General features: G+C 45.0%; 1 protein-coding gene across 2 annotated transcripts in view; it reads right to left on the minus strand.

Moving 5' to 3' along the window:
- LHCGR (luteinizing hormone/choriogonadotropin receptor) overlaps positions 1-19493 on the minus strand; it is a 272805-nt gene that overhangs the window by 164296 nt on the left and 89016 nt on the right. For both annotated transcript variants that reach the window (XM_077282451.1, XM_077282452.1), the window contains exon 2: positions 5977-6051. In XM_077282451.1, the coding sequence (XP_077138566.1) occupies positions 5977-6051 (75 nt within the window). The remainder of the gene's footprint in view (positions 1-5976; positions 6052-19493) is intronic.

Genomic DNA, 19493 nt, shown 5'->3' on the forward strand with positions numbered 1-19493 from the left:
ACATGAATATGGATCCCAGGGCCTGAAGGAGAGTTTCCTCTCCTTCAGACCCTGGGAACCATCCAGGATAGCTTCCGATATTTGTGTCCCATTGACTTGTATTGGTATCGGGTATCGGTATCGGCGATATCCGATATTTTTTGGATATCGGCCGATCCAATCCGATACCGATACTTTTGAATATCGGAAGGTATCGCTCAACACTAATCATGACCCTGAAGATATGGTGAAAGAGGAGGATCCGAAAAATTAGAAAACAAGAACTGTAATACCTTGTTTGGGTAGAAAGGTGTTCATGTATATACACCAGGAAAAAGGAATATTTTAGCTGATTTTATGTTCTGCTGTTGTCATCCGGTGGTGTTGAGAAATCTGGGCAAATCCATGCCTAGTTCATTTTGTTGAAGAGTCAGCCTGTCAGCATTTTCAGTTGACAGGCAGATGCGCCTATCAGTTATTATGCCCTTGCGGCAATAAAAACCCACTCACACAAAACGATAGCGGCAGGGCAGGTCAGCACCTCCAAAGAGTAGAGGGACCATTCATGCCACGTATCCAGCTTGGATACTCAATAGTTGTATGGTACAAAGGAATGACAGTAGATGCTGGTAGGGCCGGCAAGGTACTCCTTCACCATCTTCCAAAACTTTTCCCTCCTTGTCAGACTGCCCAGCGCATCAGGGTGCTGAGAAGTTCTAATGAAACTGTCCCAGACATTTGATAGTGTTCACCTGTCTCTTTTAGAACTGCTGTTTGTCTCCCTTGTCTCTACTCTTTGGTTTTCCAAAGAACTCTGACCTCTGCTGCAAGCATTGTGAGATGGGAATTTTTTTTACAAATTGTTCAACTAGGGCCTTCTGGCACCATTTTTATAGCACTCTCCGCTGCAGAAAGGAGATGGAAAGTTCTCCCTGTAGTGGGGGTCGAGAAGTGTGAACAACCAGTAATCAGCATTGTCCAAAATGCTTATTATGTAAGGGTCACAGGAAAGTATGCCAGACTCCCACCAGACAAGACTTCCCTGTCCCCACCAGGAGGATGACTCTGCATCTCCTCCTCTTCAGGCCTTCCACATCAAATAGATGAGTAGCTGGTGTTAGTAGTACCCTCTGTAGTGCAGTCAACCATCTCCTGTTCTCCTCCTACTCAGTCTCCTCCTCTTCATTATCACCCTATCAAAGTTGAGAAGAAGAGATGAGGCTGGGCTGGGGAGTATCACCCTGTGTACTTTTTTCTACCATCTGTTAGGGCTAGTGGAATGCACCGAGTATAGGAAGGAAACAACAAGGTGCGTTCACAGCCCGGGGTCCACCGTTCAGAGATATCTGCTGCAAAGTAACTGGTGGCACTATATGGCGGTATAAGCGAATTCTGTTAACCTCACAGAATCGCAAAGATATGAAAACGCTGTGCCCTGTTAACCTCACAGAGGATCCCAGCTACCTAACTGAGCAAAGCAAAGAGTGGTTATGCAGACAGCATAGCACACAAACAACTCCTCACTGGAGGTGCCGCTATTCTAGGGGCTTATTTCAGCTTGGCCCTGAATCCAAGCATACAAAACTCCTCATCGGAGGTGCCGGTATTCTAAGGATTTATTTCAGCCAACCCTGACCACATGCAGACATGACCACCAAGTAGCAAAGCTCATAACATAGGTTGATACTAGAGCATGGCCGTGCGGCCATGCGAACCTTATATAGCTGCAGCAGACAAGGACCTTCCTTGTGGTCTAATTGGAGATAGTACAGGATCTGAGTGTGTGACCCCCGACCTACAATGAGAGGTCCTCCCGTGGGCATGCTCAGTGTGTACAAAGCAGGACTTAGTCCCAGAAAAGCCTGCTCGCCGCTGACCAGTGCTGGCTACAAAAGCAGAGCCTGGAAAGGCAGCAGTAACCCTTTGCACAGTATCAGGCTGAGCGAGATGCTGGGACCGACATCTACGCTGAGCAGGCTCCACTTCGGCTGATGCAGAATGGGGAACCGCAGCAGACATGGCTTGAGATTCCCCCTGTGCAGCGGCGGGAACTCGACCCCTAACACCATCTCCACCTGGTCCAACTGCAAACTGCAAAGCTTTCTCTTTAATTGTGAGCAGTGAGCATTTGAGTTGACAAAGGAGCGGGATGGTTACACTGATTTTGGCATCATTGTCACTCACCATCTTGGTTGACTCCATAAAGTTTTGGAGAACTGCACAGATGTAAGACATCCATTCTCACTCATCGTTTCTTCTATGCAGAGGCTTACCGGAATACCCATTGACATGTTGTAACTGGTATTAAACTACTGGCCTCTGCTCCTCACAAAGCCTTGTCAACATATGTAATGTTGAGTTTCCAGCGTGTGGTCAGGTCACAAACCATTAGGTGAAGTGGCACTTGCAAGTGCTGCTGTAGCACTGGCAGACCAGCAGCAGCTGTAACTCATTTGTGGAAATGGATGCACACACAGCATATCTTCACAATTAGCCTAGGCAAATCTGGGTAGGTTTTCAGAAAGTGCTGAACCATTAAATTGAGCATGTAGGTCAGGATTGGTATGTGTGCCAGCTTGTCAAGCTTCAGAGCCGCCACCAGGTTATGGCCAGTATCACACACAGGCATGCCTGGTTGTAGGTTCAGCGGTGAGGGCAACAGATCTGCCTGGTCTGTAGACCTTTCAACAACTCTGCGGTGGTGTACTGTTTGTCACCTAAACAAATTAGTTTCAGCAGAGCCAGTTACCGCTTCACTGAGGAAGAGCTGCAGTGCTTCCAGCTTGTGATCAATATGGACGATAATTTGAAGAAGGAAGATTAGAAAGATGAGGGGGTGCAGAGACTTGTGTAGGAAGTGGGGGTAACCTTGATGGAACTAGTGCCCACAATTCTAGGCATTGGTAACGTCCAAGGTTCCGACTTGGTCCAGCCTCCACAAGGTTTCACTCAGTGTGGCGTCAGGGAAATGTAGCATCCCTGGCCACAAGCACCTGTCCACATGTCGGTGGTTAAGAGGACCTTCCCAGTAACTGTGTCAGTCAGGGCACGAGCAATGTTATCGGACACGTGCTGGTGTAATACGGGGATGACACAACAGGAGAAATAGTGGTGGCTGGAGACCGAGTACTGAGGGATAGCCACCACCATGAGGTGGCAGAAAGCCTCAGTGTCCACAAGCTTAAACAGCAACATTTCCACGACAAACAGTCTGAAAATGTGCCCATTTAGTGTTTTGGCCTGTGGGTGGGTTGCTGCATGTTTCCGCTTTCATTCCAAGGCCTTAGGGTAGGGACAGCTGAATGTTGTGCTCGAACAAGGAAGTGGACGTGGTTACTGATTGTGGTTGTGAAGGTGCAATGACAGGTTCAGGGCAGGAGGCATCCATGCCTGTGTTCTGTGTAGGGGATTGGGAAGACACTGATTGTGGACCCAGGCATTCGGCCCTCCTAGTTGGGTGCTTGGGTGACATGTGCCTGAGCATGCTGGTGGTATTCAGGCTTGTAGTGGTCAGGCCCTTGCTGATATTGGTAGAGCACAGGTTGAAAATGACGTTTTCTTGTCATCCTCACTTTCTGTAAAAAATCGCCAGACTGAGCAACACCTAACCCTTGGCCTAGGATCTTACCATGTGTCTTCTCTCAGGAAGAGTTACCCTCCTCCCTCTGGACACCTCACTTTTTTCCCTGCCTGTGGTGGTGCTGCAGATCCCTCCCCCTCTACACTGGTGTGCTTGCTCTGCATGGCACCTTCCCAGGTCAGTGATTTTATAGTCCACCATCTTGTCTTCCACTTCCGCACTCTGTTCCTCCTCCTGACTTGTTAACTTAATAACATGCCTTGTTGGCGAGTGTGTCTCATTATCATCTACCTCTTGAGGTGCTAATTACTGTTCCCCACCGTGATCTTGTACTGACCAAGGCTGCTCAAATATTTGGGCATCACTATACAACATTTCCTCGTGTCGCACTGGTAACATGCAGGGCGAGAAGCCACAATCAATAAATGAAAATGTGAAGAGCATCTTGGAGTGTCCAAGTGTGGGATCGCTTGTCTCCTAGGACTCATCATGGTGTGAGAAAGGAGGATCAGGGTGAGGACTATGTGCTCCAGACTCTTGGCCAGTGAGACTGGACCATGTGGAAGACAGGGTGGTGCTGGGAAACATAGTGGAAGCATTATCTGTCATACAATCAACCACCTGTTTGCACCATTCAGACAATCAGAGTGGTGTCCCGTGCCCCATGCAGAGTGGGACAGGAAGCTAGGTCTCGTGGATGAGCATGTTTGTTGTGCTCCCACAGCTGGCACAGTTTCACCTGGCCCACAGCCTCAGCCTCTGCATGTACCATCAACAGCATGTCCCTTACCGAACGCCTTGCGCATATTAAATTAGGTATGAAGCTAACACGATATTAATAAGGACTAGAATAGACTAGATGTAGCCCTAAAATGGAGTTTTGGTTTTAGGTTACCGCAGCAAGGACTGCAAGGCAATAAACCCTTACTATAGGCGTGTAATACAAACTTTCCATTCTCCAGCAGCTATACCGATTAAATACAGCTAACAACGGTATTTATATTGAATAGCATAGAATAGATGGAGTCCTGAAAGGGACTATTTGGCTATAGGTTTCAGCAGGAAGGACTGTAAAGCAATGTAAACCCTAACTATAGGCATGTAACGCAAAGTTTCCCTTCTCCAGCAGCTATCCCTACACTAAATACAGCTAACAGCAGTATGTATATTGAATAGAATAGATGAAGTCCTGAAAAGGACTATTTGGTTATACGTTTCTGCAGGATGAACTGTAAGGCAATATGAACCCTGTATAATGCAAACTTTCCATTCTACAGCAGCTATACCTACTATAAAATTAAAATAAAATTTAGATTTATAAAAATCTCATTTAAACATATGGCATGGTATTATTATTATAATTATTATTACTATTGTATTTTTAAGTATTTTTTTTTCCCTAGACATAGTCAACGGCAGACTTGTTTGATAACTTTAGATGAGTCTGGCAGATGTTCTCTCCTTCATTACACTGAAATACAAGGGCACAGGTGATTAATCCTAGGCTACAGTGCATGTTTTTAGGGAGGTCAGAGGAGAAAGCTGTTGGCTGAATCAGTTTCTGGCTTACAATTATCTAAGTATGGCTTGGAAAGCTATATAATTGTGTAATGTGTGAATGTTTTGCAGCCCATGCGATATGTTACAACAAAGCTACAAAGTTACTTATGAGCTAATAGCTTTATTAACCGAAAAGTAAAATTAGATCTCCTTTAAGATAGGGTTGTAAACTTTTTCCCTTTTAAAAAAAGATAAATAGTCGTATTTCATAGTTTGAAAAAGGTAAATCATGAAGATCACCGCCACTAACTGCTACATGGTAGAAACCATACTGTAACGGAGCAGCATTGTGGTTAGCACTTTCCTTGCCATACTTGCAGTGCTGCATCCAGGGTTCAAATCCCACCAGGGACAACATCTGCAAGCAGTCTATAAGATCTCCCGGTGTTTGCATGCATTTTCTCCGGGTTTTCCAGTTTCCTCCCACACTCCACACACATACTGATAGGGAATTTTATATTATGAGCCCCAATGAGGACAGTGATCTCTATAAAGTGCTGTGAAAATTAATGGCGCTATATAAGGGAATAAAATAAATAAAACTAACAATCAATATAAGGAGCACAAAGCCACAAATAAGTGAGATATTATACAATATTAGCAATTTTCCATTTTTGACTGGTGTTTTACTGTGGACCTGATACATGATAACGACACTCAATCCTATGAAAAGCATAAAATATGAACCATTAGAGAAGAAGATGACTTACAAATTTACATGTTTTTAGCGAATGATCAATAGTTGTAGTTTCATTACAGTTACAAACAGCTTCTTCACTTAATCCTTTCCTCAACACGTGAGCCGGATTCAATACTTTAACAGAATAATTATACGCTTTTCCAGTAAAAACACTTACATTTTAAAGATGTCTTGGTGAAAATTCTGAAATACTTCAGGTGGAATGACTTTAAAGGAGAATTGGGACAATGACCTAGAAGAAAGTAGATGGCATTTTCAATAAGTGTATTCAAGAATTTACAAACATAAAAATATAAAGTACTGGATATGTTTATTTGCTATCTGAGCTTGTGCTTATTCACGTCCTATTGTCCTTGGTGAAGTACATTTGGAGATAAAAATTGTACATTTTTTTCTTTGCTTACCCTGGGTGAACTGTTCACTGTCCAATAAAAATATATTTAGCCTAGTTGTAAATAACCAAACAAACACATTGTCTCAGAAGGACTAAAAGGGACATCACTTGGTTGTTGGAAAGGTAATAGTGTTGAGACAATGCTAAGCTGAAATACCATGTTGATGTACGAATGGCAAACATAGAATGATCCCTTTTCCCAAGCAAAATCTAAGTAAATGAAGTTTTGCACACCAGCCCTGGATCCGTGCCTTGCTTCCCTTACCCTGGTCCATTAGACTCTGTTGTGCTCTACGTCAAGATTTACAGATGGCCCAGCAAGATCTCATGTGAGCATCCATCCAGGCCTATAAAAAACTCATGAAGAGTCACACCTGTGTCTTGGTATTAAGCATTCAGTGTTGCTAGACTCTGGCTTACTCTATAAACCTTGACCTACTCAGCTTATGTCTGCAGTGTCCTGGACATCTCCCACCTGACTGCAGTCTCCTAGAAATTTTCTGACTGCCAGCGGTATCCTGCACTCCACCTGCCAGCAGTTTTCCACATCCCACCTGCCTGCCTGCGGTTTCCTGTGCATCTTCTGCCTGCTTGCAGTTTCCTGCATCCCTTGATCCTGCATGCGGTCTCCTTTCCCTCAGTTGTCTGTGTCCTGTTTGCCTTTGATATATGTTGCAACAATGTCCATTGCCCGTAAACCCACACAGATTTTGGGCTTGGAGGATCCAACTCACCCGGTGAGTCAAATATAAAGGTGACCTTAGCATCTAATAATGATCAACTTGTTTTATTAAGGCATCACAAAAACAGAAACACAACCTTTTGACCCAATTATAGGTCTGTGTCATTGTCAAATATGTTAGAAACCTACCACTTTCTTTATTCGGCATTCTTGCACATAGTAAGCACTGTACTATTATTGTTGTTCTTTGGCTTAGCCAAATTTTTGTTATATTGGTTTAAATTCTGTTTGTTAATGTCACGCATAGCACTAGATAAATGTTGCACAATGGTACTTGTGTCACACTGCACCAGAATTCCACCTTACTTAATGGTCCCAGTTTAAATCAAGTTGGGACTAGTATACATTGGGCCATTTTTTGCACCAGAAAACAACTTTACATTTTAATGTAAATGTACGTCCAATTAAAAATGAAAGACCCAATATTTCAAGAGTCACAAAAAGCATTTTTTTTGCAGATGTATTAATTTTGTGATATGTGATGAATGTGCACCAAAAACAGAAGACCATGAAAGGAATCGGTCAGCAGGTTTTTGCTGTGTAATCTGAGGACAGCATGAGGTAGCAGCTGAGGCAAAGATTTTTAGGGTTTTGTAATTCATTAGGTTGTGTTGTTGTTTCCTTACAATGAAAGTTTTATCACCAGGGGATTATCATTGCCAGGACTACAGTGCAGCTAGTCCACCCACACCCCTCCTAATAAGCAGCTCAAAGTCAAGAGACAATGCACATAGAGCTTCTGGTGTGGGCAAGAGCTATTTTCTGAGCTCTGCTACATGCTGCATCTAAGAAGGTTGATTGTATCACAACCACTGCACCCAGTAAATTAAATGATAAATCATTGGAATCAGGGATTATTTTCCTACTTTCTGCTGTTCTCAGATGAGGTAGCAAAAACCTGCTGACAGATTCCCTTAAACTAGAACTTAAAGCGGCGAAGAAAATAAATCAGCCTTAATGTTTTCAATGTTCACAACTTCCTCACTAGCTGGACTAGTAATTAACTACCTTCATTAGGCTTGCTTTTCTCTGAAATCAGAATAGAGATGGTCCAGGTCTTAGATATTGATGATCTATCATTAGAATAGGTAATCAGTATCAGATCACTGAAGTCTAAAGGTACCTTCACACTGAACAACTTAACAATGATATCGCTAGCGATCCGTGACGTTGCAGCGTCCTGGATTGCGATATCGTTGTGTTTGACACGCAGCAGCGATCAGGATCCTGCTGTGACATCGTTGGTCGGAGCTAGAAGGCCAGCACCTTATTTCGTCGCTGGATCACCCGCTGACATCGCTGAGTCGGCGTGTGTGACGCGGATTCAGCGATGTCTTCACTGGTAACCAGGGTAAACATCAGGTTACTAAGCGCAGGGCTGCGCTTAGTAACCCGATATTTACCCTGGTTACCAGTGTAAATGTAAAAAAAACAAACACTACATACTTACATTCCGATGTCTGTCGCGTCCCCCGGCGTTCTGCTTCCCTGCACTGTGTCAGTGCCGGCTGGCCGTAAAGCAGGGCACAGCGGTGACGTCACCACTCTGCTTTACGGCCGGCGCTTACAGTGCAGGGAAGCCGAATGCAGGGGACCCGACAGACACCGAAATGTGAGTATGTAGTGTTTGGTTTTTTTACATTTACACTGGTAACCAGGGTAAACATCGGGTTACTAAGCACGGCCCTGCGCTTAGTAACCCGATGTTTACCCTGGTTACCCGGGGACTTCGGCATCGTTGGTCGCTGGAGAGCTGTCTGCGTGACAGCTCTCCAGCGACCACACAGCGACGCTGCAGCGATCGGCATCGTTGTCTAGATCGCTGCAGCGTCGCTAAATGTGACGGTACCTTAACACTTGAGAACTTCCACTGATCAGTTGGTTCCATGGAGGTCTGATGCACACAATGTACAGAACTGAAACACTACAGCTCTGTACACAGGAAAGTGGCCAATCTCAGGTACTGAAGCTAAGATCCTATTAACTTCAATGAGAGCTAAACATCAGGACTAGGGATGAGCGAAAGTACTCGGTGATACTCTGTAATCACTCGATTATCATGGTGCTTGGATGTGCTCGTAATGCGGCAAGTAATGGGCGGTGCTTGGTGTAACACTCAAATCCTCGCCCCGCATCTTTGGCACCTGTTACGCAGCCAATAAGCATGCCTGTGAGTCACTGCAATACCGTAGCCATCTTGGTTGTGGCATTACTGTGATTGGGTGTGATTATAAAAGGACAGGCACACTAATGCCATTTGACACTTCGTATTGGAGAGAGAGTGCTTGTCTAGGCATGTGAATGTAAGGGGGTTGCTTTCCCTGCTCCTTACCTGGAACCACTTAGTCAGACAGCTGGGTTGTCGGGAGGAAGACTTTCTGCCCTGGACAGAGGAGACCATGTGACTGCTGGGGGCAGAGAGGAAGAGAGGGGAGTGTGGTCAGAAAAGAGCGGGAGAGCGGAGCGTGCAAGACAGAGGGGACAGCGTGCCACATAGAGAGCTGGCTGCAGAGCCGCACTCCACTAAAGAGAGTGCTCCCCGTCAGGGCACTGAGGCTGAGATACCAGCCATAGTGGAGGCTGGATGTGAGAGTGTGGACTTGGAAACCAGAGCAGTGAAACAAGTGGTCGATTGGATCACAGAAAATGCTTTCAGCAGGCTTAGCAGCACCACCCAGTCTTCTACATGGTCCAGTCTCACCTGCCTAAAGTCTAGATCACTTAATCCTCACCCTGATCCTCCTTCTTCCAACCATGTTGAGTCCCACACTAGGACACTCCGAGGAGCTTTTTACCACAAAATGTCTGGATTGTAGACTTTCAACCTGCATGCTCCAAGAGGGACAGGACGACAAGTTGTTTAGTGATGAACAAAATTTAGAGTAGCCACAGCCACAAGAACACAATGGTGAGGAATGGCAAGTTTGGGATGAGAAGGAGGAAGATGATGAGACACAGTTTCTGCTAAGTCTTGTTGTTAAGTCACGAAGTCAGGAGGAGGAGGGAACGGTGGTGGAAGATGAGGTGGTGGATGACAAAGTCAGTGACCCAACCTGGGAAGCTGGCATGCAGAGCGAGGCCAGCATTGCTGAAGGGGAGAGATTGACAGCACCAAAACAGTCAGGAAGTGGAATGATCAGAGTGAGAAGGCGGGCAACTGTTCAGCAGAGCACCGACAGTCCTGAATTTCTCTGTCGAAGAGTTAAGTATTCCCCAGTCTGGAACATTTTTAAAGAGAGTTCTGAGATAAATAAAATGGCCATTTGTGACCTGTGCCATGCGAAGATCAGCAGGGGCCTTACCCCTAAGAACCTAACCACCAACAGCATGATCAGGCACATGTCATCTAAGCCCCAACACAGTGGGCCGAACGCCTAGGTTCATGATTGGTGCTATCGGGTGACACCACTTTCTCTTCCCATGTGCTAGGTGCCTCCCAATTCTCTGTCCAAAACACTAGTACAGATGCCTCCTGCCCTGCACCTATCCTTCCACATTATGACTTGCTTTCATGAGGTACTTCCAAATCGTTGTCTCAGCCCAGCGTTCAGCTGTTTCTACCCCAGGCTTTGGAATGAAAAAGAAAGTTCCCATCCACCCACAGGTCTAAATGCTAAACGGGCACATTTCAAGTCTCCTTGTCATGGAAATGTTGCCATTTAGGCTAGTAGATATGGAGGATTTTCGCTGGCTCATGGTGGCAGCCGTTCCTAGGTACTTGGTACCCTGCCACCACTTTTTCTCCAGGACCCCGCCTTGTACCAGCAAATATCCAGTAACATCATCTGTGCCCTTACCAATGCATTTACTGACATTGTCCACTTAACGACCGACACATGGTCAAGCGCTTGTGCCCAGGGATGCTACATTTCCCTGACAGCACACTGGGTGAACATTCTGGAGGCTGGGACCTAGTCACACTCTGGCATGGCTCATGTGCTCCCAACTCTGAAGATTACTGGCCCTACTTCTATCGGGATTTCCTCCACCCACTACTGCAGCTCCTGCACCCCAGAGTGGTTATGGATGTCTGAAATTTCTTTGGCTCTGCAAGACTTTTGAGGACTTCTCAAAGATGGTGAGCGGCGATGACGCCATAGTCAGTGCAACTATCCTGCTTCTTCGCTTCCTTAAGCAGTCGCTGCTCACAATGAAATATGAAGATTTGCATGGGGAGCAGGTGGGGATGAAGGAAGACATAACGCAGTGTAGGAATGAATGTGAATGGATTTATGTCTTTCTACATAAACTAAGGAATTTGATTCTCAGACCTTGTGGGGGTATCACAACACAGAACACAGAACCAGACCCCAATCAGTAGACAATAAAACTTTCACACTCCTTGACGAACTGTTCCAATATTTGCGACCACAAATGTTTTCTTCCTCTCCCATAATGATAGTTCTGCTTGTCTTATCTATTGCATTATTTCTGTGCCCTGTTGTGTATAAATAGGTGACTCTCCAGATTATGTATTATTCTATGCTTGATGAAAAGACCTGAGTAGTCTCAAAAGCTTGCAATTTGTTACCATATTTTCAGTTAGCCATTAAACAGTATCAAACACTGAGGACTCTCAATTCTAAATATTTTTCTTTCTACTGGCTAACATTGTACAAAGATATATATCTTGCCTTGCTTATGTACAAGTCATTATACAGGAAAAAAAAATTTGTAGCATTTTTTTTCCCGTTAAATGTAATTTCTTGTCAAGGGTAAGAGGAGAAATTAGACCCCAAAAGTTGTTGTCCAATGTGTCCTGAGTACACTGATACCACATATGTTGGGGTAAACCCCTGTTTGTGTGCACGGGAGAGCTCGGAAGGGAAGGAGCACTGTTTTACTTTTTCAACGCAGAATTGGCTGGAAATGAGATCGGATGCAATGTCGCATTTGGAGAGCCCCTGATGTGCCTAAGCAGTGGAAACCCCCAATTCTAACTGAAACCATAATACAAACACACCCCTAACCCTAATCTCAACTGTAACCCTAACCACACCCCTAACCCTGACACAACCCTAACCCTAATCCCAACCCTATTCCCAACCGTAAATGTAATCCAAACCCTAACCCTAACTTTAGCCCCAACCCTAACTTTAGCCCCAACCCTAATTTTAGCCCCAACCCTAACCCTAACTGTAGCCCTAACCCTAGCCCAAACCCTAACCCTAGCCCTAACCCTAGCCCTAACCCTAACCCTAGCCCTAACCCTAACCCTAGCTCTAACCCTAACCCTAGCCCTAACCCAGCCCGAACCCTAGCCCTAACCCTAACCCTAGCCCTAGCCCTAACCCTAACCCTAACCCTAGCCCTAACCCTAGCTCTAATCGTAACCCTAATCCTAGCCTTAGCCCTAACCATAACCCTAATGGGAAAATGGAAATAAATACATTTTTTAATTTTTTAAATTTTTAGTAACTAAGGGGGTGATGAAGGGGGGTTTGATTTACTATTTATAGCGCGTTTTCTAGCGGATTTTTGATTGGCAGCCGTCACACACTAAAAGACGCTTTTTATTGCAAAAAATGTTTTTTTGCGTTACCACATTTTGAGAGCTATAATTTTTCCATATTTTGGTCCACAGGGTCATATGAGGTCTTGTTTTTTGCGGGACGAGTTGACATTTTTATTGGTAACATTTTCGGGCATGTGACATTTTTTAATAGCTTTTTATTCCGATTTTTGTGAGGCAGAATGACCAAAAACCAGCTATTCATGAATTTCTTTTTGGGGGGGAGTATATACCGTACCGCGTTTGGTAAAATGGATAAAGCAGTTTTATTCTTCGGGTCAGTACGATTACAGTAATACCTCATTTATATTTTTTTTATGTTTTGGCGCTTTTATACGATAAAAACTATTTTATATAAAAAATAATTATTTTTGCATCGCTTTATTCTGAGGCCTATAACTTTTTTATTTTTTCGCTGATGATGCTGTGTGATGGCTCGTTTTTTCGGGGCAAGATGACGTTTTCAGCGGTACCATGGTTATTTATTTACGTCTTTTTGATCGCGCGTTATTCCACTTTTTGTACGGCGGTATAATAATAAAGCGTTGTTTTTTGCCTCATTTTTTTTTTTCCGGTGTTTACTGAAGGGGTTAACTAGTGCGACAATTTTATAGGTCGGGTCGTTACGGACGCGGTGATACTGAATATGTGTACTTTTATTGTTTTTTTTTATTTAGCTAAAGGAATGTATTTATTGGAACAGTATATATATATTTTTTTATTATTTATTTAGGAATTTTTATTTTTTTTTTTACACATGCAATTTTTTTTTTTTTTACATTTTTACTTTGCCCCAGGGGGGCATCACAGTAAAGTGACAGATCGCCGATCTGACACTTTGCTATGCACTGTGTCAGATCGGCGATCTGACGTGCACAACAGGGAGGCTTCCCGGCGCCTGCTCTGAGCAGGCGCTGTGAAGCTACCTCCCTGTAGGACCCGGATGCAGCCCTGCGGCCATTTTGGATCCGGGGACTGCAGGGAGGAGACGCTCGGTACAAGGTGAGCACATCGCCTTGTACCGATCGTCTCAGGGAAGAAAACAGGGAGCCCTGGTATGGACCTGGTGGTTAGGAGCACCCAAAATGACCTGATGGTTAAAACAGAAAACCTGGGACAAGCTGTGAGGAGGTGGTAACTCTACTGACCGCAATCCCTAATCCTATCACACACACTAGAAATAGCCGTGGAGCGTGCCTAACTCTTCCTAGACGCCTCTTCACAGCCTAAGAGCTAACTACCCCTAAAGATAGAAATAGCAGCCTACCTTGACTCAGAGAAATTCCCCAAAGTAAAGGTAGCCCCCCACAAATATTGACTGTGAGTTAAGAGGGAAGTAATAAACACAGGAATGAAACAGATTTTAGCAAAGGAGGCCGAATCTTCTCTAGATAGACAGAGGATAGGAAAGGGAACTGTGCGGTCAGTATTAAAAACTACAAAAACCATGCAGAGTGTGCAAAAAGACCTCCACACCGACTCACGGTGTGGAGGTGCAGCTCTTCACCCCCAGAGCTTCCAGCTAGCAAGGAAATATCATAATAGCAAGCTGGACTAGAAACATAGCATGTACTGAGAAATATATTCAAAAAACCAATGAACAGCAAATGAACTAGCAGGGACTTAGCTTCTGCTGGAATAGACAGGTCATCTGAGAAATCCAAGAGAGATCTGAACCAGTACTGAGACATTGACAGCTGGCATGAACTAACGACCTGGGCAGAGTTAAATAGGGAAGCCAGCAGAAGCAATAAGCGAGGGTAGCTGAGAAAGCCAACCTCAAAGATCAGCAGTTCCACTCAAAGCCACCAGAGGGTGTCCAAGGACAGAACTCACCAAAGTACCATTCACGACCACAGGAGGGAGCCCGAGAACGGAATTCACAACAGAGCCCCCTCCCTGAGCGATGCTTCCCTGTACCGCCGGTACACTGCGATCATGTTTGATCACAGTGTGCTGGGGGTTAATGTGACGGGGACGGTCCGTGACCACTCCTGACACATAGTGCCGGATGTCAGCTGCGATAGTCAGCTGACACCTAGCCGCGATCGGCCGCGCTCCCCCCGTGAGCGCGGCTGATTGCGCTGGACGTACTATTCTGTCCTTGGGAATTAGGGCCCACCCCACATGGATGGAATAGTACGTGTGATGGCAGAAAGGGGTTAAAGCAGAGTAAAAGTGTGACACCATTGTTCTCAGCATCGATTTGGGAGTCAGACATGCTTCCAGGCATCTTATCCATGCTGTTCTCCTTCCATTCAGCACTTGTCGCATCCATTTAAACATTTTCACTGCCCCCCAGTCCTCTTTGTAGCGTCTGCCGGAAAAAAGCTCACCATTCCCATTGACTCCCATTCAGGGCCGGCGTCAACACCCGAGTAAGTGTTGGAACCCTGGACAAATGAGGGGGAGCGCTGCCCCAGCAGCTGTGCAGGGCCACCTGTTTCTTTGGCACTGCTTGAATAGTCACTTAAACAAACATGGCTGCGCGCTGTACACTGTGTGGCTGTGTGTAATAGTAATGACGCGACTGGGCCAACACACAAGCAAAATTGAAGGCACAGTGCCAATCCCGCAGCATCATTATTAGCAGAGACAGCCGCACAATGCACTGTACGTAGCCATGTCTGTTTAAATGATGGCCATCAAGCAGTGCGCCCTTGGGTGATACTGTATACTACTGTGTGGGCGGTGCTGTATACTACTATTTGAGCTGTGCTATATACTACTAAGCGGGCTGTGCTGTATACTACTATGTGGGCAGTGCTGTATACTACTGTATTCCTCAGATTTCTCCACCACATGCAACTGCACCTGGGAAGCGAGGGGATGGGGTCAGAAATCAGGACATTATGGGGGCAGAAGAAATCTGAGCACATTATGGGGGGCAGAAATCTGAGGGGGTGTCAAACTGATCCTTTGCCCCGGGTGCAGGAAAAGCTAGATACACCTCTGGGTGGAGGCGCGCATGAGAGAACAGGAACAGAGGGTGGCGGCCCTAGCAGGGATGGTCCGGAGCAATGCGGTACCCACAGCCGAGCCAGAGTGGACCCAAGAGATCTGGAATGAAATACTAGAAATTCGGGATGAATTGTCCAGTCTTAGGAGAGCCCCAAGAAACGAGATAGGAGAGATTCTGGGTCCCACCTTTCCGTCGAACCCCACCGGAGAGTCAGACAACCCAGTGCAGAATGGGACCCGACTTGCACAGATGTGGAAACACAGGACACTATGCCAGAGGCTCCATGGCTGGGGTACGTAGCCCGAAGCTTGAAAGACAAAGGAGGAGAGAAAAAAGTCCCGAAGGCATAGTCTCCACGAGCCGTACAATCTGGGCTGAAGCAAATGGGCAAGCTGTTCACTGCTTGATTGACTCCGGGTCACAAGTGACCACCATGAGGGAAGCTTTCTTCAGACAACATTTCCCAGAAGTATCACGGCCAGAATGGGGGCCGGTAATTAGATTGACAGCAGCCAACCAGTTGTCCATCCCGCGATAAAGGTCGGGTGTATTAAGGATACTGAGATGTTGTCGGGCGTGCGAAGGAGTGCACGACGAGTGAGAGACTAACGTGGAATACTCTTGGCTGAAGAACAGCATAACGGACTAGGGGCTCAGCGGGTCAGACCGGTGACCGTCCGCTGCTGCCAGAAGAGAGATGGACTTGTTACAGTAGGTGGGGACGTCGGAAGAACTCAGCATCGGCCTCAGCCGGCAGCCAGCCATACAACCCAGGAATAGAGAATGATATCTGAGTTGCGCTAAGTGAACTTGACGTTATAAACTGCTGCCTTGAGTTATTTTCCCTTTGTACCCCTCTGTCTTCACCTCGTTTATCCGCTGTGGCTCCCTACGAGGAGGTTATCCCTGTACCTATTAAACCAATAATTGTTTTCCTCTGTTACCCCTATGCTCTGAGTCACTGTATCCTAGTACCTGTGTTACATACAGTATATGCGCATGTCTGTATACTGTGTGTCTTTGCATGTCTGCGTATTGTGTGTGTGCATAGTCTGTGTTCTGTGTGTGTGCCTGTCTGATTTCCATGCTGTGTGTGCATGTCTGCATACTGTGTGTGTGCATGTCTGCGTACTATGTGTGCATTTCTGCATATGTGAAGGATGAGGGGTAGGCTGGGCCCTGTGTAGTATATCTATATTTCTGCCGTATCTGTGCATCATGAATTGTGGTATGTGCTAAAGGGGCCCACTGAGATTCTTTTGTCCGGAGCCCATGAAAACCTGGAGCCGGCCCTACTCCCATTATACTTGTTACTCGAAATAAGCATACAAGTATTAGGAATTGCTCAGTTCGAGCAGCCGAGCATTTTTGTGCTTGCTCTTCCCTAATCAGACCAGAGATCAGCCACCACATAATTTACAAAGGTTTGGTGCCCTAACTAGAGATGAGTGAATATGTTTGAAAAACGATTGTCAAACATAAATTCGGCACGAATATGGCACATTCGGATTCGTGATCGCAAACATGAGAAAATTTTCTTAAATTCGTGAAAAATCGGTAACATTCGGTAAAAAGTACGGGAAAAAATTAGCGTTGCCACCAAAGTATTTTTAGCACTTTGGCTAGGATACTGGTGGTGTATGATAAACGTAGGGCACGTATTTGATTAGGGTGAAGGGTGGGGAGAGCTCAGAGGAGTGGCTTACTTGTATTTTTTTTATGTGTTCACATTGCGCAGGAAACATCCACAATGTCCAGACACAACGGCTTGTGTCACTGGCTGCTGAAATCACATTTCCCTCTCTATATAAAGAGTGGACATCTTGTTTTAGCGCCAATTTGTCACTATAACAGCACACAGAGGCTACTCCTGACACTGGGCTGGGGTGCTGATAGATTTTAGCTGGTTAGCCAGGCGATTGTTTCTAAGGCAGATAGTTTAGATAGCTAGTGTACTGTGTGGCTGTTCTAGCAGATTTTTTTTATTGTGCCATTAGTGAGGTCCACAAAGACAGCAGGGCACATGTGATAGAAGGGTGCTGTGCACTGCTTCTATTCTGTTCCATGCACAAGTAGACCTTTCAAAATCTTATTTTTTCAGAAGCTAAACGTGATACAGCCATATCTCACCTTGTCCTTTTTGGTAGCGGTGAAATTGTTCTGTGATTTGAGCTGTTGCACAGTAAAAAGATATTTTTTGCAGTTGCTAGCGTGATTCAGCACACTATATCTCACCTTGTCATTTAGTGGCAGTAAAATTGTTCTGTAATGTGAGCTGTTGCACAGTAAAAAAAATATATATTTTTTGCAGGTGCTAACATGATTCAGCACACTATATTTCACCTCGTCATTTAGTGGGCATGAAATTGTTCTGTGTGCAGAGCTGTTGCACAGTAAAAAAAAAGTTTTTGCAGTTGCTAATGTGATTCAGCAAGCCATATCCCACCTTCTCATATTATGGTGGTGAAATACCACATACAAGGGACAAATACCACCACACTCAAGACCAGACCACATATTACCACCACATAGTGACCTATAATACCACATACAAGGGACAAATGCCATCACATCATGACCAGTCCACATATTTCCATCACCTAGTGACCTATAATATCACATACAAGGGACAAATGCTGTCACACCATGACCAGACCACATATTACCACCACACAGTGACCAAATAATACCACATACAAGGAACAAATACCACCACACCCATGACCAAACCACATATTACCACCACATAGTGACTAAATACTACAATACTAATCATTAATTAAAAAAAACCCATGATACTAAGTGACATTATACACAGCAACTCTGTATTTATTGTCTGTGTACAGGTAATACCGTGATCACCAGTGACATTATACACAGAAGTTCTGTACATAGTATACAGTGTCAGTGTACAGGTTATACATTGATCACTGGTGACATTATACATAGGAGCTCTGTATATAGTATACAGATAATACAGTGATTGCCAGTAACATTATACACAGGACCTCTGTATACAGACAGTATGCAGATAATATAGTGATCACTGGTGACATTATACACAGGAGATCTGTACAGAGTATACAGTGTATAATGGCAGTGTACAGGTAACACTCTGACTCACCAGTAACATCTCTAGCTGAAGTCCCTCATTTTTGCTTTTCTTTTTCATGCAGCACAGACTGCCATCACTTCTTCCAGCCAGGACTCATCTCTGCATATAATAACACAGTTACCTAGAGCACTACTTCCAGAGCACATTCCCTTCTTTTTTCCTTTCTTCTGCACTACACATCTGAATATAGATATGCACCCACAATTAATATATAATTGGTTATTATGCAACCGACCATTCCAATTATAAATTACTAGATGGTGGCCCGATTCTAACGCATCGTGTATTCTAGAATATGTATGCGTAGTGTATAGCACAGCCCATGTAGTATATTGCAACAGCCATGCAGTACATTGCGCAGCCCACACAGTACATTATGCAGCCCACGCAGTACATTGCGCAGCCCACGCAGTACATTGCGCAGCCAACGCAGTACATTGCGCAGCCAACGCAGTACATTGCGCAGCCCATGCAGTACATTACCCAGCCCACGTAGTACATTGCGCAGCCCATGCAGTAGATTGCGCAGCCCACGTAGTATATTGCGCAGCCCACGCAGTACATTGCGCAGCCCACGTAGTACATTGCGCAGCCCACGTAGTACAGTCATGGACAAAAATTTAGAGAATGAGACAAATATTAATTTTTCCAAAGTCTACTGCTTCATTTTTTCTAATGGCAATTTGCATATACTCCTGAATGTCAGAGTGATCAGCTTAACAGCAATTACTGTACTTGCAAAGTCAATATTTGCCCAGAAAATGAACTTTAACCCCCAAAACACATTTCAACATCATTGCAGTCCTGCCTTAAAAGGAGCAGCTAACATCGTTTTAGTGATTGATCCATTAACACAGGTGTGGGTGTTGATGAGGACAGGGCTGGCGATCAATCAGTCATGATTAAGTAAAAATGACATCACTGGACACTTTAAAAGGAGGCTGGTGCT

Source organism: Ranitomeya variabilis, chromosome 2 (assembly GCF_051348905.1).
Source record: "Ranitomeya variabilis isolate aRanVar5 chromosome 2, aRanVar5.hap1, whole genome shotgun sequence".
In the NCBI taxonomy this organism is placed as follows: domain Eukaryota; kingdom Metazoa; phylum Chordata; class Amphibia; order Anura; family Dendrobatidae; genus Ranitomeya; species Ranitomeya variabilis.